The sequence below is a fragment of the Colletotrichum scovillei genome (genome assembly GCF_011075155.1).
Source record: "Colletotrichum scovillei strain TJNH1 chromosome Unknown Contig00004, whole genome shotgun sequence".
In the NCBI taxonomy this organism is placed as follows: domain Eukaryota; kingdom Fungi; phylum Ascomycota; class Sordariomycetes; order Glomerellales; family Glomerellaceae; genus Colletotrichum; species Colletotrichum scovillei.
Genome location: NW_023336262.1, coordinates 1,887,915 through 1,909,298, shown reverse-complemented (window position 1 = coordinate 1,909,298; position 21,384 = coordinate 1,887,915). Strand labels below are relative to the sequence as shown.

Below are 21,384 nucleotides of genomic sequence, written 5' to 3'. Positions count from 1 at the left end.
TTCCCTCTGTTTTTCCTTGCTCGGAATTGACCCAAAATTGAGGTATCCAGAAAGGGGTCGCGACAGGGGTGTGAGTTCCCCATCTTTGATGTCCACGTGCGGCCTTCTGGATTTGGGAATGCGGATGTGTGTGCGTGTGTGCCTCGAATCGTGACATATTTTTGAAGACGAGTCCGAACCTATTACGGCGGTTCTGTACCCTTGTAACGTGCAGATGAAGATGCAGAAGCGTGTTGGGGATACGAACTTGTGAGAGGGAAGCCAAGCGGACGGCCATAGATTGATGGTGAAGAGATGGTAGGAAAAGGAGCCACAAAGCGGTCCCGCAATCTCCATCACAAATATCCCGAAGGACCGTCTTATGACCTTTTTGGGAATGAGCCAACTGGAGTGGCGCTTGATAATGAGTTGACACTCGTGACACTGACAGCCGAGAGGAGGAGGAACGCGCTCTCAGATTTCAGAGAAAGGAAGTGATGACCGTCTTCGGGAGAAGGTCCGGGAGGAACAAGATGGAGGTGCGATGGAGGTGTGGTGACCAAGATGCCCAATGGGAGGCCAGAGATGGGCGTAAGAGCGCCGAAAGGAGTAGAAGACGTTGCGGGAGGCACTAAATACATCTTTTCATTGGTCTGTTGGGATGAAGAGGGGCGGATCTCATCCGAGGACCCCTGCGGCTCAGGGACACGAGAATGCGGGCTCTGACTGGCTGCTTCATCACCCCGGAGGTTCTGAAACGTGCTAAAATCGTGACCGGCGACCACATGAGGTGGGGGGAAAGCAATTGGGAAGCTGCGACTGAACGGTGAGGTTCCTCCGCCCAACACCACACACTTCCTGACTTCTAAAGAGGTAGCAAGCACCACCTTAGCACCTACTTTGTGTGGATGGCATATGCACAATACCAGGAAAATACTTGCGCGGCGGGTTACCCTTGAACCATCGGCTTCCTTTTTGGGAACTTACTCAGCGCGTACTCGACCGGTCCCGCAAACCAGTCAACCAGTGTCGCAGATGCAATGCGCGCTGCTCCCCCTTCTGACCTCGGTGTCTTCTTGGAGGCGAGTTTTCCACTTCTTTTACGGAGTACGGCTAGGTTGGTTTGGGGCTCGCCGTTGGGCTCCGTCTGTCAAGGTTGGCCTTGAAAAAGCTACTGCCCACTTTTCATGGTGTTGCAACTTTCGCCGCGAGGTTCCGACTTTCGCGAAACCCCCCATGCGAAATACAACGCCAACCATCCATCCGCCCGTCACAATGTAGGGACGTGTCGACGGTTGTTGGGGCTCTTTGGCATCTGCTTGGGTGCTTGGGTTCGACCGTGTGGTCACTGCTGCGGGATCGCCTTGGGTATGACGATCCCGTGGGATCTCCCTCGCTTCTTGCTTCTTCTGGCTCCCTGGCAGTACATACTCCGTAGTGAGAGCAGCATTGGAGCAATGACACGACGTGAAAGGGCCAGCTGAAGATGAGGGGCTTGAGGGGAAACCCTGAACTGAGTTTCTATTCAGGGGACGATCATGATGCTGCAAGAATCAGAAACTCCGTCCCGCCCAGCCGCCTTGGACGATCTGCTACTACTGTTGCTCTCACTGCTCTTACTACTGTAGCCTGTAACTGCTGCTCCCTCCACCATGGAACCTCGCACTGCCACCCGGCTGCTTCGGTTCATGGTTTCGCAGTTGGGTTTTCTGGGATGCTCAGCTATTTACCATTGCCAATCGTCATATCTTTTGTCAAGCACTCCGGGTTTGACGCATTTTGTTGGTCCACCTTACCCCCGCCGTTGCAATTGAGCCAAAAAAAAAAAAAAAAGGCAGAGGCAAAAGCAGGTCGATCAGGCTGAATGCGAAAGACCGCTGAATTAGATTATTTTTTGACACCGGGCGCCCCAGACTTTTTTTTCTTTCCCTCTCAAGTCTTAACCGAACTCAGGTAGAAAGAAAGCGTGAGGAACATAGTCTTTGGCCTTTGTTGCAAACGCAAGGCCCGTCGCCGCACCCGAGTTTCTATTAGTGTAGACGAGGCACCACCACGGCACCAACACCACCACAGAAAAGGAAGAGGTCAAGGCATTGACAGCAACAGCTGACACCTCATCCCACCGACCTTGACGCTGCGATTGCGCTTCACTCGCACACAACACGACACCTCCTAGACTCCTAGGAGCTCTGACACCTCAATCCTCCCGCCCTTCCCCATCTGCCCATCCTTCGGCCCATCTTTTTGCTCGGCAAGCCGCACCCCCCTTCTCAACTTTCGCCTCTGGGTTCTTCCCCCTTCTCGGCGCTGTTGGACCGGGTATCAAGTCAAAGGCCCGGACGAACAACTCATCGTCCCATCTTCATCCTTCGCTTCTGCCCAATTACCACGCAGTACCGTACTCCCTCATCCTCTCGCTGTCACTCAAACTGGCATCGGATAGAGTTTGTCCAAAAGCCGGGAAGCCAGAGCCAAAGCCTAGAGGGGAACACCAGGGCCGAACACAGGCAAAGACAGGGCACATTGTTGCAAACAATATACCACAGACCGCGGACGAGACAACCGGTCCACGACGCACCCAGCAGCATTACATGACATACAAGACTGTTTCGGTCGGCAAGCCGGCGTCCAATCCAGTCTATTAAGTAGTCGTCTCTCTACCCTCCCGATTTTCCCTTACAGCAACGGCTGCAGCCTGATCCAGTTTCTCCCGCTCCATACGCAACGTCCGGCCGAACATACGGGGCAACACCAGCCTTTTGAGTCCACCACTGCTTGAAGCTCCCACTCCAACCGAACCCTGGTCGCTGATGATCGCCGCCAAGACCCACCATCAGTCATTTACTTCACGCAGTTGATCGCACTTTTCATCCTTCTCGGTTGTCCCCTTTGGGTCCTTTTTCACTGCGTTCTCTGCTTGATTTTGGACAAGGGTCGGCCACTTTCTGCGTAGCCGCTGGATACCTTTAAGCTCCTCCTCCTCCTGCAGCTGCTACCCTGGAGTCTACGGAGCATCCGTACTGAGTGCTCGTACCTTGCCTGGAGTCTTGACCCGAAAAGAAGTTGGCCGAGTCTGCCTCACCTTGCTCCGTCCCTCACTCTCTGCCCACGACCTTACTTCTATCCCCGCCTCCCCCGGTTTCTTCACCATACTTTTCTTCTTCCTCCAGACCTGACCCGATCGCGCCCCCGGCCTCGGTCTCGTCCCGTACACAGAACGCACGCTGCATTGCTCGTCTTCCACCGCGCTGGCCACCGCATTGCCGTCTGCCCACGTCGACCTCCGATCCTGTGCGACCGTTGCTGGAACCGTTACTATCATGAACGCTTCCTAGAAGGAAGGAGATTCTCTTGTCAATGACCAACTAGGCTCGAAGCCATCCGACACTCCTTTACTAAGGCCATCATCGGTCTATTTTCCATTCTAAAAGCTCCAAGCTCGAACTCTCTTACAAGATACCCATTGGGACCGCTTCTTTATTAGTGGACACGACCCCCAACACCGACGACTCTACGAATTCTACTTCTTTTGGATATCAACAATTTTTCTACTACCCCGTTGCTTATAATGCGAGCAAACATGCCAGCTCCTCTGGATCTCAGCAAATCCAAGCTGTCGATTTCCGACCCACGGATGAACCTGCGACGATCTGCCTCACATACAGGTAACACCAACTACGAGAAGATTCCGCTGTCCGCCACCTCGTCCCGCTTCAGCTTCAACCACCTGCTCTTCTCGTCGCCGCCGCCGTCCCCAAGCTTACCGGCCCTCATCCCACCTCCCCGAAAATCACCCATCCACCCGCGGCCTAGTCGCGTATTTCGGTTCACGTTTTGGTTTGCATTTGGAGCGCTTTTTCTCTACTTTGCAACCTTCCCTTTCCGGAGCATCTTTGGCGTGCCGAAGCTCAACTTGCCTCATCTTGGCAAAAACGATGACTTTGAGATGGTAGGGCAGGATGATTTGCCAGACTTCCCAACTCCTATCGTCATCACCGACAAGAGTGGCAAATCGAAATGGACTGTCTCAATCCCCCCGAGTTACGACTTCCCATTGTCAGTGAAGGAATATGGAGACATGTGTAGCAAGTGTCGTGAGGTGGCTGCCCGTGTGAGGGATATGCGACACCGTTCCCAGGTCACCGACCAGAACCTCTTGAGCAACGATGCCCCGGCCGATCCATATTTCATCGATGTCACGGAAGCGCAGGAAACAGGTCTCCTCCCGGAGTTTGCCACTAGCCAGTGGCCGAGCAAGGGTCAGGGCCGAGACGGAGACCTCGTTGGAGAGAATAAGGACTCTCTGGTTGAGAAGCCTGTTTGCCAGAGGTCAATGACTTTCGTATTGGAGACTGAAGATGCCGGAATCGGACACTCTATCATGCAGCTTTGGACCTTTTACGGGCTTGCACAGAGGCAGGGCCGAGCCTTCTTCATCGACGACTCCCGGTGGGCGTATGGCAAATACACCGACATCTTCCAACCGCCTCCCATTCCCAACTGTCGCCCACCACCGCGTCATGAGATGATTCCCTGCCCTCCCCGAGCTCGCCACTTGGTGGTCACCTCAGAAACGGCCAAGTCTCTTTGGGCTGGTTCTTTGAGCAAACCCTATGCCGATTTCCGTGCACAGGACGAGGAAGGTCTTCGCGAACTATTCGATCTCGCGCACGACGGCTACCGGGCACTGTTTGATCTCAACAAGGATGACACTCAGTATGTCATCAACAGGGTCAAGGAGGTCAAGACCAAGTCTCTCACAGGAGACGCCAACCCCAACGACGGTCTTGTAGTTGGTGTGCATATTCGGCATGGAGATTGTCACCCGTTGGAATACAAATACCGCGGCACTTACATCCCGATGGAGATCATCGCCAACCGCGCCCAGGAGATTATTGACGCCAACTACAACAACACCGGTAGAGATGGTGCAGACGACAAACTTGCCAAGAATCAGTCGCTGATTGTCATGGCATCCGATGACCCGACTGTGTACGACTCTGAGGACTTCAAGGGCTCGATGCGTGCCCAGGAGCAGATCCGTCTTGCCTCCAAGCAGGAGACCCACAAGCCCGCCACGGACAAGCACGTCATGCACCGTTTCGAGGACGAGTCTTTCGGATGGGAGGGTGGCTTCTTCGCGGCCATGTTCTGGAATCTTGGTCTCTCTTCAATGAGCGCGTCCAACGCTGCAACGGCGAAGAACATGCAGCTGGCTCCCTCGGCCGAGACTCTTCGACTACGCGGCTACATTGGCCGCGCGTATATGATGGACCTTGCTGTGCTCGCCAACGCCAGCGACGCGATTGTCTGCACCGTCAGCGCCATGGGTTGCCGCCTGCTTGCCGTCATGATGGGCTGGGAGTCCGCCATGGAGGCACACAATTGGGTCAACGTCGACGGGCCTTATGGATGGACTGGTATGTCCTTCTGAGCTACCCCGATGACTGCCGCCTACATTTGTACAGAAACAATAAAGGGAGGGCATACATGGCTTGCATAGTTCGGGCCATGAGGAAAGCATTCAACTATTTTTCATCATAGCATGGTTTCCGGTGTTTACGGCGTCCAAAGCAAACAAAGGCAAAAAGCACCTTGTTTTTTTCTTTTTTCCTCCTTTTATTTCTGGCGCGGATTCTTCCTTTCTGGGTTTTAACAAAAAAGAGATACCTCTGCAGTTTGATTTATTTATACCAAACCAACTGCATGCATTCAGGGCTGGTGGATTGCCATGGCCGACGGTCGTTACTGCATCAACTAATTATATTACACCAAAAACAACCATACAAACATCAAACAACAAGGAGCGCAGACTTTATAGTCTAGACGCTAGCTAGCAAGAAATCAATGTCTCAAGAAAGACATCTTCCTAAATCTTAGCTTGTTCTCCGTGTGATTTGATCATGTCCTGATGAGTACTCACGCTACTAGGGAAACTTGATTAGGTTGCTACGAGCTATGTGATAAACACCGTCCGCCAGACAGTACTCGTGCCCTTTCAGACCAATATCTTGACAAAGCGGTAATCCCCCCCGACCTTATGGCTGTAGGTAAGACTGGTTCCATGATCAAGGATAGTAACACTTGGCACCGCGATATGTCAACTTTGCAACATGCTGTCCAGACAGGCTTTGAGAGCATTTTCCTATTTTGTCTGTAACAAGAAATCGCTATTGTCTATGTTGAAGTGTTTCTCATGTATTGAGACAGAAGGGTCGAGGTCAGGGTACGACATGCGTCATATTCTCGCCATTTCTTCTTTTTCTAGGAGCTCTATAACAAGCATGTGGTGGGCCATGTCGGCTTTCGTAAGTCGTTTCTGGGTGCGTCATCCGTCACTAGCAAACGCTGCTACAGCTTTTTACAAACTTGACAATGGCTACCTGGGCATCGTCAGGCAACAGGAAGAGGCACTACGGTGACGAGTGTTTCCCACGATGGGTAATGGTCGTGACTCAACGGGCATCAGGGACCATGCGGCCGAACGCGCTCAACCACAAGCGAGATGGCGTTTTCGCATACCCTGTCCGGCGATATCAATCTTGCAAGTACAAGGCTTTCTTGATATGGGTCTGATAAACCTGAAAAGGTCAAGAAACAGGGTCAAGAGACGAGGCCTGCGAAGACGATTTAAATAGGAGACATGATGCCGTGTAATTTTCGTCCCAGGCACAGAGAAATCTGTTGGATGGCAACTTGCTGACAACTTGCTGAGCGATTCGCCATGAGTTATGTATGGGCGCTTATCTGGCTTCGTGAGGTTAGTGAAACATCATCCAGGCGACAGATGCAGTAAACGGTTCAGAAGTCTTGGTCAACTGTCAAATTTGGTGATGTATTCTCCATGGAATGTCTTGGGATAGCTGGTGATGATCGACACGAAGTGTTGAGGGAATGTCTTGCACGACAGCAGCAGCCATGAGCACTAGAATCAGGTTCGTATAACACTGTTGTGCTTCACTAAAGGAAATCAAGCGCCATGACGACTTCCTCTGGCCGAGGACTGCGTCCAGCCAGCCAGATAGATCCTCTTATAGTGCTAGGACCTAGTTTGCCCTCCGCTTATCGCCAAGGCGATTACCTGTACGTTTCTTCATTCTGCATGAATACCCTTTAATTTACTCTGTTTTCATGTTGCTGACATGAAATCTACTCTAGTGCCCTGAGCCCGCAACCTCTCTGCCTCGCCCAGGGCTGGAGTCCAGCTCCAGACCCAACCCTATGTATGAGAATTTGTTGGCCCTTCCCCATCTTGCCCCGAGTTTCGCGTAATGATGAGGCCGTCGGCGGTTTTTCAGGATATACCGATTGTATCGTATCTTCGTAACGCAGAGGTATAAGACGAATGTTCTCCGCTTATATTCAGCTCATGGACGAGCTTGTAATGGTGGCACACCACAGCAAGGTCGATACTGATCTTTTAGAAAGTGATTTACTCCTGAAGTGACACCTTCGAATGATTGCCGCCGGCACATGCGTCCAAAACTTCCCTTCCGTTACTTGTGTTTTAAACATTGACACGGTCTGTCTAGTCATCATGTCACGTTAACCCAAAGGCTTGGCTGGTGAAATTGTAGAGTCTGTCGCTGCGATGAGTGTTCAACTTGATAAGATTTAGAAGAAGAGTCTAGCATCTTTGACTTGTGATTATGCCAACGGTCAAAGCTGAGCCCATTCTTAAAAGTTGGCACCGGAGTTGTTGCGAGCAACATGAATCTACTCGATCCATTCGACGCGATGACTTGCACCATGCGTCACCACTCAGCAAGTTGTGAGCTAACAAGAGTTCAAGGATACTTCGGCAATGCTTCTTTCCATCTATCTATCATGATCAGTTGAAAGTAATCGTTGTTAAGGGCACCCCCTCGTTCCTCGCGGTAGGTAGACTGCCACTTGCTATTTACCCACGACCCGGCAACAAGTGTCAAGCACAGCTCGATCGCAGATATCGTATTTTTATCTGGCTACTGCTGTCTGGGAAGATCCATGCTCGACAGGACGGTCGGCAAGGTGGCACCGCGTGCAGACATGTAGCAACGATAATGATATTCCCATCTGTGAGGATGCAACATCGAGTATACTGAGATTCTACAGTGATTTCGAACGATTGTGGCTTTCACTCAGTTGTCGAAACCTGGTGTGCATGGATGTCGTGCTAAGACCATTGTGACGCATTAGTCAGACGTTGCCAATCTGCCTGTACTGCTTGTGGCTCAAGAGACTCGACTTCTAGCTCAGTGAATTCAGAATGAGAGCAATGGACTCATGGAGGGGTAATAGCAGCCCCTCATTTATATTCATGCTTACGTTTGAGATGACATGAGCCTCCTCGCAGATCGGACCTTGAGCTTCCAGACATATGCTGCTATTCATTGCCCTTGCGTAGCTGAAGACATCAAAGATTGATATGGACCTGTATGAGAAATAAGTACGCGTTAGGAGGCGCAGACAATGATAGTGGACATCGGGGAGGTGGACGGCATGAGCCGCTCGAGTTCTTATTCGGGTTGCCAGGGTTGTCAATTGAGCACATGTGAGTGGCCAGACAGTTTTCTCTGCTTCTCTGGTACCTGCCTCGGAAGGATTCGCAGATTTTCGTCAAGCAAAGTGGGATGGATGGCACGGATGGGCTGGGCTGAGGTGGGTTGGAAACAAATGAGAAGAAAGTAGAGGATCCAGCCCAGAACCCCTGAAGATGGTAAAGAGGTAAGAAGTTAACAACAGCAGCATGCAATGACAAAACTGACGACACCAGCGAGGCAATTTTGAAATGGCTTGATCGCGTTCAAAGGTGGTTTCCAGAGTCTGGGGAATTGGAGCACACATCGAATCATTCCCATCTCCCATTGCTCGAATAGGCAGGGAGGGTCTCCAGATACGAATACGAACGGCCCGTCATTGGATGAGCTGCTGGTGCCACCGATTGGTCCCTCCCCTGTTCCCGATTTTCTGGCGCAACGTCCAACATGGACCAACAGGGACGCACAGGTGCTTCCGAGTGGAAAGGGGGCCACTGGGGGGCACCTGGCATTTCATGGAAGCAAACATGGCAAAGAAAGGGCAGAAAACAAAAGCAAGAAGAGGTTGCGGTGCAGCATTCTCTGCAACAATGCGCTAGGTACCCTGTGACAGACGCCTCAAAATCGATTCGGGTGGCCAGATGTCACAGATGCTTGGCTCCACGACAATCTTTTGACGTGCAAAATGCTTGACCGCCTACCTAGCCATGGCAGCCATGCAACCTTCCTGACTTTGGACACTTAGGTACATTGGCTTAACTGCTGGCTGGCTAAGGTACCTAGGTATGCGTAGGGTGAGGTGAGGTAGGCGCACACAGACGTAAGGTACCTAGTGAGTGGTGCTCCTTGGTTACGCAAAGAAAATGTGGAACCCAACAAAACGCGGCAGGTATCTAATCTCATTAATGGATAATTTAAAACCACTGCTGGACCCCCCTTCTCGATGCCTTCCACTTTCTTCGTGCCACTGATATTCGTCTTGTGCGTGCGGTCACTACTCTCGAAAACACAGGCAGACTCGACAACTGCGCCAGATCATTTCGATTGACGCATTCTCCGTCTCATACCCTCCTCTGCCCAGTATGGGTCTCCTCCAAGAAGTCGCGGGACCGGTGTCCCAGCAGTTCCAGACTCTGGGAACTGCGTCGCAAGTCGCAATCGTTTTCGCCGCTGTCGTGGTCGTCTCCGTCATCCTGAATGTCGCAAACCAGATCCTCTTCAAGAACAAGAATGAGCCTCCCATGGTCTTCCACTGGTTCCCCTTCATCGGCAGCACCGTCATCTATGGCATGGACCCCCCAGCTTTCTTCAAGGCCAACCGTGAAAAGGTATGCGCACCACCACCGAAACTAACTCTCACCTACCTCTTGTGGTCTCTTACTAACGCACGCTACTCCCATAGTATGGCGATGTCTTCACTTTCGTTCTCCTCGGCAAGAAGACCACGGTCGCTCTCGGAACTCAGGGCAATGACTTCATCCTCAACGGCAAGCTCAAGGATGTAAATGCGGAGGATATCTACACTGTTTTGACCACTCCCGTTTTTGGACGCGATGTTGTCTACGACTGCCCCAACGCCAAGCTCATGGAGCAGAAGAAGGTATGCGGACACCCCAAACTCTGTTTGCGCAAAGTTGTATGCTGACTGGCTACGCGCCCCTCCAGTTCATGAAGATTGCCCTCACCACTGAGGCCTTCCGCTCCTACACCCCCATCATTGCCGACGAGGTCACCAACTACTTCAAGCGCAGCCCTGACTTTAAGGGCAAGTCTGGCGTCGTCAACCTCCCCCCCAAGCTGGCCGAGATCACCATTTTCACCGCCTCCCACGCTCTTCAGGGCGCCGAGATCCGCAACAAGTTCGACGAGTCCCTTGCCTCTCTCTACCATGACCTCGACATGGGCTTCACCTCCATCAACTTCGTGCTGCACTGGGCCCCTCTCCCCTGGAACAAGAAGCGTGACCACGCCCAGCGCACCGTTGCTCAGATCTACATGGACGAAATCAAGCAGCGCCGTGAGCAAGGCCGCACCGACGGACTCGATATCATGACCCATCTGATGAACTCTACCTACAAGAACGGCACCAAGGTCCCCGACCACGAGATCGCCAACATGATGATTGCCCTCCTCATGGCCGGCCAGCACTCTTCCTCTTCCACCAGCTCTTGGATCATGCTTCGTCTCGCCCAGTACCCTCAGATCATGGAGGAGCTCTACGAGGAGCAAGTCCGTGTTCTCGGTGCCGACCTTCCTCCCCTGACCTACGAAGACCTCGCCAAGCTGCCCCTCAACCAGGCCATCATCAAGGAGACTCTTCGCCTGCACGCCCCCATCCACTCCATTATGCGCGCCGTTACATCTCCCATGCCCGTTCCCGGTACCAAGTTTGTCATTCCCACCAGCCACACCCTCCTCGCCGCTCCTGGTGTCTCTGGCTCCGACCCCGTCTACTTCCCCGAGCCCGAGGAATGGAACCCCCACCGCTGGGACGCCGACTCTCCTATCGCCCCCAGACTTGGACGCCCCGAAGATGGCGAAGATGAGAAGATCGATTACGGTTACGGCTTGGTTAGCAAGGGTGCCGGATCGCCTTACCTCCCCTTCGGCGCCGGTCGTCACCGCTGCATCGGTGAGCACTTTGCCAACCTGCAGCTGCAGACCATTACCGCCATGATTGTCAGAGAATTCAAGTTCCGCAACGCCGACGGTAGCAACAAGATCAACGGCACCGATTACGCCTCCCTCTTCTCACGGCCATTGGAGCCCGCCAACATCTACTGGGAGAAGCGCAACCCCTAGATGATGAGTATTTTTAAAGGAGGGGTTTTTGGGTTGAGGATTGTACATTGCAAGCCATTATGACTATATATCACATGGTAAAGAGGGATAAAAGAGACTTAGACATGACAGCGCTACGGCGCCAGAAGGTGGCAGACTAGACGGTCACCACCGAATAATATTAATACAAAAGACCGTTATGACATCACGACTATCCATTCAACCGTCCATCCCACCAACCAGTGCAGACCATGGATCTTTTTTTTTTCCAGTATAGAAGATTTCGGAGAATAATATGCACTTGGAGCAAGGTAGACCAGCATCGGTAGCTTGCGGGGTCCTGACATGAGAGTGGTGATAACGACACTTGAGTGCGTCGCTGAGTGGTCCGGCTGATCGGCCTGGTTTTGTTTCAAGGTCAGTGCGGCGAACCTGGCAAGGACGTCTCAGACAGCTAGGTATAGCTATCCCCTTCCGCCCTTCCCCCTCGCATCCCTCCCCTCCCCTCACACTCATCCCAAAGCTGGAGCTTGAGCTTGAGCTTTATTCTTTGACACTGTCACTGCCAAACTACCTCGAGCAATCGCCTGACGAACAGCCGCGTATCAAACGTGGATTTTTGAGTTTTGCTCACTGACGTCGCACAGCCAACATCTACTTAACCCACAAACTGCGTTCCGATCTACCCGTCTCATATAAGAACCCGTAGGGAATTTGCGATTACGACAGGATTAGGTGGACTTTGAGCTCTTTGCGACGGAAGCACGTATCACTCGCATTACAACCAGGATCTACAGTCTTGTAAAGCCAGAAGCTAAGACGTACAACAACCCCCCGGACCTTACCGGAATGAACACGGAGGACGAAAACCTGGGACCCCTGGTCCGCCTATGGGGCCTCCGGACGGAGCAGCTCCCGGCGCCGAGCGCCACGACGGCGGACTTGGCGCCGTTCCTCATCGCCGTGCTCCAAGAAGCCGTTCCGTTTATCGACGCCGTGGCGCCCAAGGACGGCACGGCGCGCCCCAATGAGTGGAAGGCCAAGGGCACAAAGACGTTTCCCGAGTCGACGGCGCCCGTGGAGCTGTACGAGCGCATCGTGCCCGCGGCGGAGTTGGAGAAGGAGGCGGCGAGGAACCAGCTGCCCAACAGCAGCTCGGTCGCGAGCGAGACGTGGGCGTGCCGGCGGAGCATCCACAAAGATCGGCCGGGCAAGGGGACGGCGGCGTGGGAGGAGTTTGTCAAGTGTTTCAAGGACGACCACGTCGAGGCCGAGAAGGCGTTTACGCCCAACGTAATGGAGGCGCGGGAGGCGCTCGCGTGGGATTGCAGCGGTATCGTCGTTGACGAGGGCGGGTTGTCGTGGGAGGATTTTAAGGTCGGGGTGTCGGAGATCAAGCACAAGCTCGGGATGCCGCTCAAGAACCGCGTGTTCCCCGTGCTTATCATCTCGGCCAGGGCAAAGGGCGCGGTTGACGAGTTCGTCGTGGTGTCGATACCCGTCTCGGATCTGGCTGCGTCGGAGCACGGGAAGCTCGTCAAGGAGAAGGGTGTCGTTGTCGGCGCATACGTTAGCGTCGAGAGGGTTCGGAAGCTGCCGACGGGGGCGATTGAGTGGATTATGGCTACGGCGTCGGACGCGAAGGGGGTGTTGCCTGCGTGGATTCAGGCAAAGGCCGTCATTGGCGTCGTGGCCAAGGACGTTGCGCTGTTTCTGGGCTGGATTGCTGAGGAGAGGGAGAAGGGGACGAGCGTGGGGAAGTGGACTGCCGTCAAGGGGAATGGTGGAGGAAGCGAAGTTCCGAATCGCAAGCCGTCTATGACTTTGGAGGATGCCGAGTCTTCCATGCAGGGTGGTCGCACTTCGAGGCAGGGTGTATCTTCAAGGAATGGGAAGGAGCCAGTGGCTGGAGGTACGAATGGAGGAGGATCGGGGACAAATGGCCAAGCACACGCATGAGAGGGGGTTTTCCCCCAAGTTTCCAGTACGCGATACCTAAGTTGCAGTCGGGCTTCAAGCTACCTCATACACATGATCTTTAAAAGTCACTGAATGCCTCGAGCTCCTTCTAGATTCAGCTCCCCCAAGGAAGGGCAGGTGCATGAATGACTGGCTTGGGCTCTTTCCCACAACAAACATCTGAGAATGGTAGGAACCTTCTCGCACCTGCCCTGACTTCCTCTGACGCCATGCAAACCCTGGGACCAAGCACCTGACCTGCCATCCCCGACTTCTGTGGGAGCAATCGAAGCCCTCCTTTCTTCTCAACCCCTTTCCACACATCGCCAAACGAGACGTAGGCGGTTCTTCGACCCTCATTCTGTATAACATCAACCGGCTCGACGTTCCTCTCTTCTGTCCTCGTCAACCCACTTCTGTGTGTGATCTCCTATCACGCCATTCCTCTCTGTGCCTTCCTATTCTGTTACATGAACCAGGAGAAGCTACAAACATTACAATGCCGCCGGCAACGTCAAAGAAAAGGTCAGCTACGGCGTCGAACGTCGAACACGCAGCTGCCCCTGCTGGACCATCTGTAAGCAATAGTAGAGTTCTCTAAAGGATGCTATTGGTTCTAATACGTTACGGTAGATCCAGAACAATGGCGCTGCTGCGACTAATACCATCCCCGCAACCCAGATGGCTTTTGGCATGAGCCACATCGTCATCTATCAAGAGCTCATGACCATGCGTCGTACTCTTGACGACAGCTCTCGTCGCCAGGAGAAGAGCGACGAGACCAACATAAACAGCGAGACGAGGCTACAGGAGCTGCAACCCATGTCCAAGCGACTGGATGACCTGGGAGCCGAACTGAACAATCACTATGCAGCAGCAGAGGAAAAGATCCGGAAGCAGGAGGAAGAGCTTAGAGCTTTTGCAGATAGGCTCTTCCAAAGCGATGAGGAGAGGGCGGCTTTGGACCGCAAGGTTGCACAACTCGTCACTAAGCAGTCCTTGCAAGCGACGCAGGAAGACCCGGACAACTGTAAGGATTCGAATTCCAAAACAAAAAACGAAGCTGACATGTATTAGTTCGGGCTGTTGCTAGAAAGATACCTCGAGCTGTCGACAGTGAGGAGCCTATCCCAGCACCACCCAAGCTTCAACAGCAACGGAAGAGAGGTCTTAGAGTAGTCCCCGGACAATCCAAGTATAGAGCCCCCAAGTCCAAACCGGCAAAGCCCAATGCTCCTAAGCGCCTCCCAACGCAATTCGAGATCTTCCAGAGATACAAGCAAGGCAAGATGGATGAGTACTACCGAGCGCCTTGCAGGAGGGGCAACGAGTTGAGGAAATTCATCAATGATTTTATTCAGGGCATTGAAGACGAAGGAATTTCCAAGTCTGTGCAAGATAACCTTATGAAACGGTTTTCTGGCTCAGTTCGGAAACTCAAGACCCGCAAGGGATCCCGATTCATTGCCATAGGAAATGAGCTCCGCTGGGAAGATATTGGCGAGGTTGTGGACGACCCGAAGCTACAGGATGATTTGGAGTGAAATGCAGGCCCGAAGTGCAGATTATTTGATGTTCGGGTGAAGCATACTGATAGAATGGTTGTCAGCCAGTAGAAGGCTAGTAGAAGAGGACGCAATGTTTGATGAGAAAATAGCGATGATGGAACTCGACAGCCAGCGTGGCAACAGAGCTTATATTCAGAGTTACCCTAGGCATATACTGAAAAAGACTTGCTTTCAACCAACTACCTTACGTACTCTGTGACTCCGTACCGTGATGGACCTAAGTATCTGTTCAGACCGCAACGTCTCCAGTAAGGTGATTGAAGTGAATGCGGTTGGTTCCATTGCCTCAAGGAGCAATCGGGTCTGTGCGCCATGCCGCCAGCGTTTATCACGCTAAAGCTTCCACTCACCACACGCGACCTGCAAGGCTGGTCTTGCTCAAAGTTACCTTAGCTAGGTACTTGCCAGGGTGCGGGTACCTTTCTACTGCGTAAGTACCGTGGTCAGCTAGGACCTTCCATAGGTATTACCTACCCATGGATCTCAACTTCCGCTTCTAACTTTGCGCCTCCGGCCTTGAGGCACCTACCTTCGAATCTCTACCCAAGAATTCTATTGCGTACGGATCTGCCAAGAGTTTCTCCAAGTCGACAACTCCGGCGCACTTGATCCAACGAATCCTTGAACATTGTTTCCCGCGTTTTCAATCAGAAAGGGACCCCGTATGCGCTCCACTTAACCTCCCCGCGAAGATCGAGGCGCGCCTGCCTTTCCGATCTACACAAACGAAATCCTTCTCTCAACTCTGAGTCTCTGACTATACCCCCTGGATGCGACAAACAGAAATACCTTACTGCGAACACCCGTAATACTCGCGACGAGCGACCTCCAAAGATGCCAGACATCAGTGCACCGCCGCCGCCACGGCCGAAGCTGAAGCTCAGTGTGAATTCGCGACAGACATCGTTCAGCGAACAGAACGGCGCGACACCTACAGCTTCGACACCTTCTGGCATGAAGATCAAACTCAAATCATCACAACCGCCAACGCCGGCTGGGCCGGCAGCACCAACACCGATCAAGACAAAAGCTGGGCGTCAATCGAAACCCACGAGCAAGCTCATCGAGTCGAAGAAGAGAGAACAAGACGAAGATGACGACGGCGCAAACCAACCGTCTTCGAAAAAGATTAAGCTTCTGAAGACACCGAACGTATCGACACCTAGGTCGGGCCACATCGTTGTCAAGTCGAAAGGCAAACCACCAGTACATCCCCCTGGTGATGGCTATGACTCGGAAGCCAGCGACCAAGAGAAGGACCCCACAATCGAGGAGCAGTTCATTTTGCGCATGATGCCAGGAGAGCATTGCGAATACGTCAGGAAGTGCGTCGAAGAAGGCAAGGTAGGCCTCCCTCGAAAGGATGGTGGCGCGGATATAATGATGAAGTTTTTCGACGACGAAAGCCGGCGTGCGGTCGTTGTCGTCAAAGGCCAAGCATACGCAGCGGTCATGGTTGAGCTACCAACGATTACGGAAGGAATGAAGTCCTGGGACCGGAAGACGCTCATGAAGTCTGCCGACATCTGCCATATGCTTCTCGTCTTCCAGCCCGTAAAGAGTGACGAAGAGGCGAAGAAGGCACCATTACCCGCGATGATTCAACCAGGCTTCAAGTGGCCGCACGGCCTGACGCCACCAATGCACGACGCAACGAATCAGAGATTCGCAAAAATTATTAGTCGCTCTGAGATCGAGTTGAAGGAGAACGAGGTTAAGAAACTTTTGCAGGCCGATGCGGCCGCTATGTCCTCCAAATATGAGTTCATCGACGACAGAAAGATGCAGTCTGGCGACGAGTACTCCGACGACGAACAGGACGCCGATGGCGAGGCCGATGACAGCGGTTACTTCCCCTCTGAGGGTTATGCCAACGGCGAACTATTTGACGACGATGACCACGATTTGGAGGCAGAGCTCGAGGCTGCTTTCGAAGAGGAAATGAACCAGGCCACGACGGAGGTTGGCACACCAGCAACACAAGTTGAGGGAGCTACGCCGATGACTATGAACGCCGGCACACCGGCAGCCAATGCACGTGATGGGGATGAGTCCGTCGCTAGTGAAGAGGACGAAGATGACGACGACGACGACGATGACGATGACGACGACGAGGACAAGCCGCCTCAGGACGAAATCAAGGCCGTCAGAGAAGATATCGTGAATCTCAAGGCAGAGATTGCAAAGAAGGAGCAGGAGAAGGCTCTCCAACAAAACAAGATTCTGCGGAAGCGTGTGGAGGACAGGTTGAAGCAGCTGAGGGCAGAATTGGCGCTCAAGCAAACGTCTATCAACGAAGAAGAGGAGGACGAGGATTAAGGCAGGAGCGCTTTGAGCGCCCAAATAAGATTGCAAACGGAAGGGCAAGAATATCCACTTCAAAGCAATTTTATCTACGGCCATGTATAGTTATCATGCCTACAAGCTTTTAATATTGTAAAGCAGAGCCCGCAGCGCTCTAAGAACATCGTTCTTCTTACTCGTCCAGTTGATGTTTTGGTGATGATATAACAAGCCGGTCATAACGACCGTAGATATTGTACAGGAGCTCCCTTTTTGAGAGCTCTCTATGATACACAATCCCGACCCCTTGCTGCCACACACGTGACAACCATAGTAGATGCAACAAGCCCAAAAACGGTGCCACAACGAGCCCCCGCTTACATGGACTTGAGGTAGTTGGACTCCTTGATCTTGGCCTTGCGGTCCTTGCGCATCGCCTTGCGCAGCTCGTCTCTCTTGGTCGCCGCCTCGAGGTTGTGCTCGACGTCGCCACCCTTCTCTCCGGGCAAGTTGATGGATTGCTGCGGCAGCGGGACCTTTGGCGCGAGGGCCTCGAGGTCGCCTGAGGCCAGGACCTTGGCCTCGAGGGCCTTCTGCTTCTTGGCGGCGGCCTTGCGCTGCTTCTTGGACTTGGCTGTGCGTTTTCTATGTTAGATGTTGTGCTCATCAAGGTTTTTTTTTTGGCCAGGGGAAATTGAGAGGGAAAAGGGAAACGTACAAAACATCTCGGCGGCGAGGTCATCCGTAGACTCTACAGCCTCGCTCTTGGACTCGAGGACCGTCCACAGCCAGTCGGGGTACGCCTCATCGGGGAGAGCGACGGGGTCCGTCTTGTTCTTGAAGTAGTTGAGGCCGTTGAGGACGGTACCGGGCGGGCAGGAGGAGATGGGCGCCGCGGCCTCGGGGACGTCGGCGGTGGACGAGAAGAGCTTCGGGGGTGCATCTTTGGCGTCGGTGGCGGCGGGAGCAGCAGGAGCAGCAGCAGCAGCAGCAGGCGCTTCTGCTGCGTTTCTTGAGGGCGCGGAGAGGGAGAAGGGTCTGACGAGGAGGGACGAGGCGCGAGGGGCCTGGAACCGGGGTATGGCCGAGGCGCCGCGGCGCATGCACGTTCTGCAAATCATGGCTTCTGTGTCTGGGGGGTTGCTGAGCGCGGTTGATTTGCGTCACCGGTGCTGGATATCTCTGTGGGTTGTTCGTCGACGAGGATCACCTTGAACTTTTGGTGGTGTTGCAGGATGCGTGAGCTTGGAGCTCTGGGGTGGAAAAATTCTGGGGCGGGCGGGACGCGCCTGTTGCGCACTTGGCATGGGAGGCTCTGGGTACAACGCTTCACCGGGCCTTCACCCTCACTTACAACCCGTCGTTGAAGTCAATTGATGTACACAAGATGATAATTTGAATTCCCTGATAGCAGCCAGCAGGAATCCTCTCAAAGCTGGCTAAATCGAGAGCCATTTGGTGACCAGAAGCTGGGAAACGGATAGATGCATAACCTCAGAAGCCCTGTTTGATTCATTTGTACATATCGTGAGGGATATCGCCCATCACGCTCCGGCTCGTTGACGTGGTGCCGTCACAGCCTCGTCTCTGCGTTCCTCATTTCTAAATCCTGAGAGAGGCCGCCTTCGAGAGCGCCGCTTCCTGCTTCACAACAGTCCCTTCTACTCCATCCCATCGTACAGCATATCTATTGCTTGCTGATGTAGTTCTGCTGCTCGAACAGTGTGCCCTTAACCTTCTTCTCCTTCAACAATTGCAAGTACTTTTCTGTATAACTGATCAGCATATTTTCTTCACCCGGCCAAGATACATCCGCCGGTGGACTGCAAATCGAGCCCTCCCCGCCGTCTCTCGCAAAGGCCTACTAACCTCTGAGGTGACCGCAGTTCTCCAAGTGGTTCACGCCCTCCTTCTTGTAGCACTTGCCCAATTCCTCGCCAACAAGGCGCAGCATCATAGCGCCGACCCATTGTTCACGGATGATGGCGTCTTGTGCCTGCTTGAATGCCTTGGTGTCGTCGTAGTCGACGCCGTCGAAGGTTGGGGGCACCTTGGGCTTTTGTGCCAGGAACATCGCGGACTCGGGGGTCGGCATTGTGACTGAGTTGTGTATTCAAAAGTCGTCTTCTCGAGGAAGGATTGAAGTTCGAATTGAGCCGGGAGGTCGGAGGTCGCGGACGGAGTGCAGTCAAGCTTCGTGGATTCGTGATGGTCGACTTCGGGACCGTTGGCTGTCGGGATTGGAGGAACCTGGCAGCTAGAGAGGTCAGCCAGATTCCGGCGGCCTTAATTCGCAGGCTCAGTCGCGCCCCCATTGCTCACGGACCACGGCCGTCGTTCCTGCTTTCCCCCAGAGCGACTCGGCTACGGCTTTTCGGTACGTACCCAGATGGACCCGCAAACTTGCAGCCCCTCGCACACCGCCCGCGCAGTCGAGGGAGAAGCCCCGCTGAAAAGTTGGCAAATCGCAAAAAAAAATCTCTGTCGCAAGACCCTTCGCCCCAACCACCGAGACCCTGGCCTTAAAAGTCAAGCTCCCACCCCCAAGCTTCTATCAACTTTTCTCTTGTGCAACCTCTCTGGAAAAAGTCTTTCTCTTGCCTATTTCCAAACATCAATCTCTTGTTTTTGATACCCCCTCCGTTTACCCTTTCAAAATCAGCATAATGGGCAAGACCAAGTCATCCACCAAGGCCACCAAGGCCGCCGACCCTCTCACCAAGGTGAAGGGCGCTGGTGTCACCAAGGCCTCTGAGAGCCCCAAGGCCAAGTCCAAGGCCATCGCCAAGGAGGTTGAGAAGAAGGCTTCCAAGAAGTCCAAGAAGGTCGTTGAGCCCGAGTCTGAGTCTTCCGAGAGCGAGTCTTCCGACTCTTCTGAGTCTGAGGCTGAGGCTTCCAGCGACGACTCTTCCTCCGAGTCTGAGGAGGAGAAGCCCGCCAAGAAGGCTGCCCCCAAGGCTGCTGCCGCCAAGAAGGCCGAGTCTTCTGACTCTTCCGACTCTGACTCCGACTCCGACTCCTCCGAGTCTGAGGCTGAGGCTGCCCCCAAGACCAACGGTGCCGCTAAGAAGGCCGAGTCTGACAGCGAGTCTGACTCCGACTCCGACTCCGAGTCTGAGTCTGAGGAGGAGGAGAAGACCGAGAAGAAGGTTGAGAAGAAGGCTGAGGCCGTGAGTTGAACCATCGTCTTGAGGGCCATGACACTCTCTAACAATTTATTCACAGAGCTCCGACTCCTCCGACTCCGACTCCGACTCTTCTGACTCTGATGAGGAGGAGACCTCCGACTCTAAGGAAGCATCCGAGACTGAGGCCAAGGCTGAGGAGCCCTCCAAGAAGCGCAAGGCTCTCGACGACCCCGTCATCCCCGGCAAGAAGGCCCGCACCGATGTCTCTGACAAGAGCTCCACCCTCTTCGTCGGCTCCCTTGCCTGGGCTGTCGATGACAACTCTCTGTACGCCGCCTTCGAGGAGTTCGCTGATCTCACCGGCGCTCGTGTCGTCACCGACAAGAACACTGGCCGCAGCCGTGGCTTCGGTTACGTCGACTTCTCTACGCCCGAGGCTGCTGCCGCTGCCCTCGAGGGCGCCCAGGGCCGTGAGCTCTCTGGCCGTGCCATGAACATCGACTTCTCTGGCCAGAAGCCCCAGGGTGAGGGTAATCCCGCCGCCCGCGCCTTCGACCGCGCCCAGAAGCACGGCGACCAGGTCTCCCCTGAGAGCGACACCCTCTTCGTCGGCAACCTTCCCTTCGACGTTGACCAGGATAGCGTCCGCGCTTTCTTCGCTGAGGCCGCTGAGGTCACCAGCGTCCGTCTGCCCACTGACCCGTGAGTATCCTCTTCAACATATGTGCCAACTTGATCAACGCTAATGCCTTTGTAGTGAGTCGGGTAACCTTAAGGGATTCGGATACGTCTCCTTCGGCTCCATCGAGGATGCCAAGACTGCCTTCACTCAGCTGAACGGTGGCTACGTTGGTGAGGGCCGCAGCGCTCGCGCTGTCCGTCTGGACTACGCCGGCCAGAAGCCCCAGCGTGAGGGTGGTGGCCGCGGTGGATTCGGCGGCGGCCGTGGTGGTGGCCGTGGACGTGGCGGCTTCGGAGGCCGTGGCGGTGGTGATCGCGGTGGACGTGGTGGCCGTGGCGGCCGTGGTGGTTTCTCCTCCACCAACCGTGGCGGTTTCGGTGACTTCAAGGGCTCCAAGGTCACCTTCTAAACGGTGATGCATGCCGCACATTGATGATTAATCAGAGGGCACTTCGCGGGCATTCCTGTGGGCTACTGTGGGCTGT

At 53.9% G+C, this 21,384-nt stretch overlaps 8 protein-coding genes across 8 annotated transcripts; 6 read left to right on the top strand and 2 right to left on the bottom strand.

Moving 5' to 3' along the window:
• The first annotated feature begins 1,934 nt into the window (after nucleotides 1–1,934).
• On the top strand, nucleotides 1,935–5,821 carry HER10_EVM0009633 (uncharacterized protein). The gene has a single exon (XM_035479116.1). The coding sequence runs from the start codon at nucleotides 3,548–3,550 to the stop codon at nucleotides 5,411–5,413; it is 1,866 nt and encodes a 621-aa protein (XP_035335246.1). The 5' UTR covers nucleotides 1,935–3,547; the 3' UTR covers nucleotides 5,414–5,821.
• Nucleotides 5,822–9,282: 3,461 nt separating this feature from the next.
• On the top strand, nucleotides 9,283–11,521 carry HER10_EVM0009331 (eburicol 14-alpha-demethylase). The gene is made up of 3 exons (XM_035478821.1): nucleotides 9,283–9,826; nucleotides 9,901–10,098; nucleotides 10,164–11,521. Exons 1-3 carry the CDS (start codon nucleotides 9,581–9,583, stop codon nucleotides 11,298–11,300), a joined length of 1,581 nt encoding a protein of 526 aa, XP_035335229.1. The 5' UTR covers nucleotides 9,283–9,580; the 3' UTR covers nucleotides 11,301–11,521.
• A 263-nt stretch (nucleotides 11,522–11,784) lies between these two features.
• Nucleotides 11,785–13,238, top strand: HER10_EVM0008294 (uncharacterized protein; the record flags this gene model as incomplete). The annotated part of the gene is made up of 1 exon (XM_035477821.1): nucleotides 11,785–13,238. Exon 1 carries the CDS (start codon nucleotides 12,129–12,131, stop codon nucleotides 13,236–13,238), a length of 1,110 nt encoding a protein of 369 aa, XP_035335150.1. The 5' UTR covers nucleotides 11,785–12,128.
• A 499-nt stretch (nucleotides 13,239–13,737) lies between these two features.
• Nucleotides 13,738–14,782, top strand: HER10_EVM0005257 (uncharacterized protein; the record flags this gene model as incomplete). The annotated part of the gene is made up of 3 exons (XM_035474879.1): nucleotides 13,738–13,815; nucleotides 13,872–14,268; nucleotides 14,316–14,782. 3 exons carry the CDS (start codon nucleotides 13,738–13,740, stop codon nucleotides 14,780–14,782), a joined length of 942 nt encoding a protein of 313 aa, XP_035334933.1.
• Nucleotides 14,783–15,199: 417 nt separating this feature from the next.
• Nucleotides 15,200–17,132, top strand: HER10_EVM0002812 (uncharacterized protein). Its single transcript, XM_035472506.1, has one exon. The coding sequence runs from the start codon at nucleotides 15,641–15,643 to the stop codon at nucleotides 17,123–17,125; it is 1,485 nt and encodes a 494-aa protein (XP_035334753.1). The 5' UTR covers nucleotides 15,200–15,640; the 3' UTR covers nucleotides 17,126–17,132.
• Nucleotides 17,133–17,252: 120 nt separating this feature from the next.
• HER10_EVM0004690 (uncharacterized protein) lies at nucleotides 17,253–18,314 on the bottom strand. Its single transcript, XM_035474325.1, has 2 exons — nucleotides 17,808–18,314; nucleotides 17,253–17,723 (listed from the first exon to the last, which is right to left on the bottom strand). The coding sequence occupies exons 1-2, from the start codon at nucleotides 18,208–18,210 to the stop codon at nucleotides 17,467–17,469; spliced, it is 660 nt and encodes a 219-aa protein (XP_035334890.1). The 5' UTR covers nucleotides 18,211–18,314; the 3' UTR covers nucleotides 17,253–17,466.
• Nucleotides 18,315–18,776: 462 nt separating this feature from the next.
• On the bottom strand, nucleotides 18,777–19,184 carry HER10_EVM0000793 (NADH-ubiquinone oxidoreductase 12 kDa subunit; the record flags this gene model as incomplete). Its single annotated transcript, XM_035470561.1, has 2 exons — nucleotides 18,777–18,856; nucleotides 18,959–19,184. The coding sequence occupies 2 exons, from the start codon at nucleotides 19,182–19,184 to the stop codon at nucleotides 18,777–18,779; spliced, it is 306 nt and encodes a 101-aa protein (XP_035334605.1).
• A 571-nt stretch (nucleotides 19,185–19,755) lies between these two features.
• Nucleotides 19,756–21,308, top strand: HER10_EVM0002151 (RNA recognition domain-containing protein; the record flags this gene model as incomplete). The annotated part of the gene is made up of 3 exons (XM_035471876.1): nucleotides 19,756–20,259; nucleotides 20,315–20,919; nucleotides 20,975–21,308. The coding sequence occupies 3 exons, from the start codon at nucleotides 19,756–19,758 to the stop codon at nucleotides 21,306–21,308; spliced, it is 1,443 nt and encodes a 480-aa protein (XP_035334697.1).
• Between the last annotated feature and the right edge of the window lie 76 nt (nucleotides 21,309–21,384).

Coding starts and splice junctions, on each gene's coding strand:
- HER10_EVM0009633 (XM_035479116.1), top strand. CDS start 3,548: ATGCGAGCAAACATGCCAGCTCCTCTGGATCTCAGCAAATCCAAGCTG.
- HER10_EVM0004690 (XM_035474325.1), bottom strand. CDS start 18,210: ATGATTTGCAGAACGTGCATGCGCCGCGGCGCCTCGGCCATACCCCGG. Junction 17,724..17,807: donor CCTCGCCGCCGAGATGTTTT/GTACGTTTCCCT, acceptor GAAAACGCACAG/CCAAGTCCAAGAAGCAGCGC.
- HER10_EVM0009331 (XM_035478821.1), top strand. CDS start 9,581: ATGGGTCTCCTCCAAGAAGTCGCGGGACCGGTGTCCCAGCAGTTCCAG. Junction 9,827..9,900: donor TCAAGGCCAACCGTGAAAAG/GTATGCGCACCA, acceptor CTACTCCCATAG/TATGGCGATGTCTTCACTTT. Junction 10,099..10,163: donor AGCTCATGGAGCAGAAGAAG/GTATGCGGACAC, acceptor GCGCCCCTCCAG/TTCATGAAGATTGCCCTCAC.
- HER10_EVM0002812 (XM_035472506.1), top strand. CDS start 15,641: ATGCCAGACATCAGTGCACCGCCGCCGCCACGGCCGAAGCTGAAGCTC.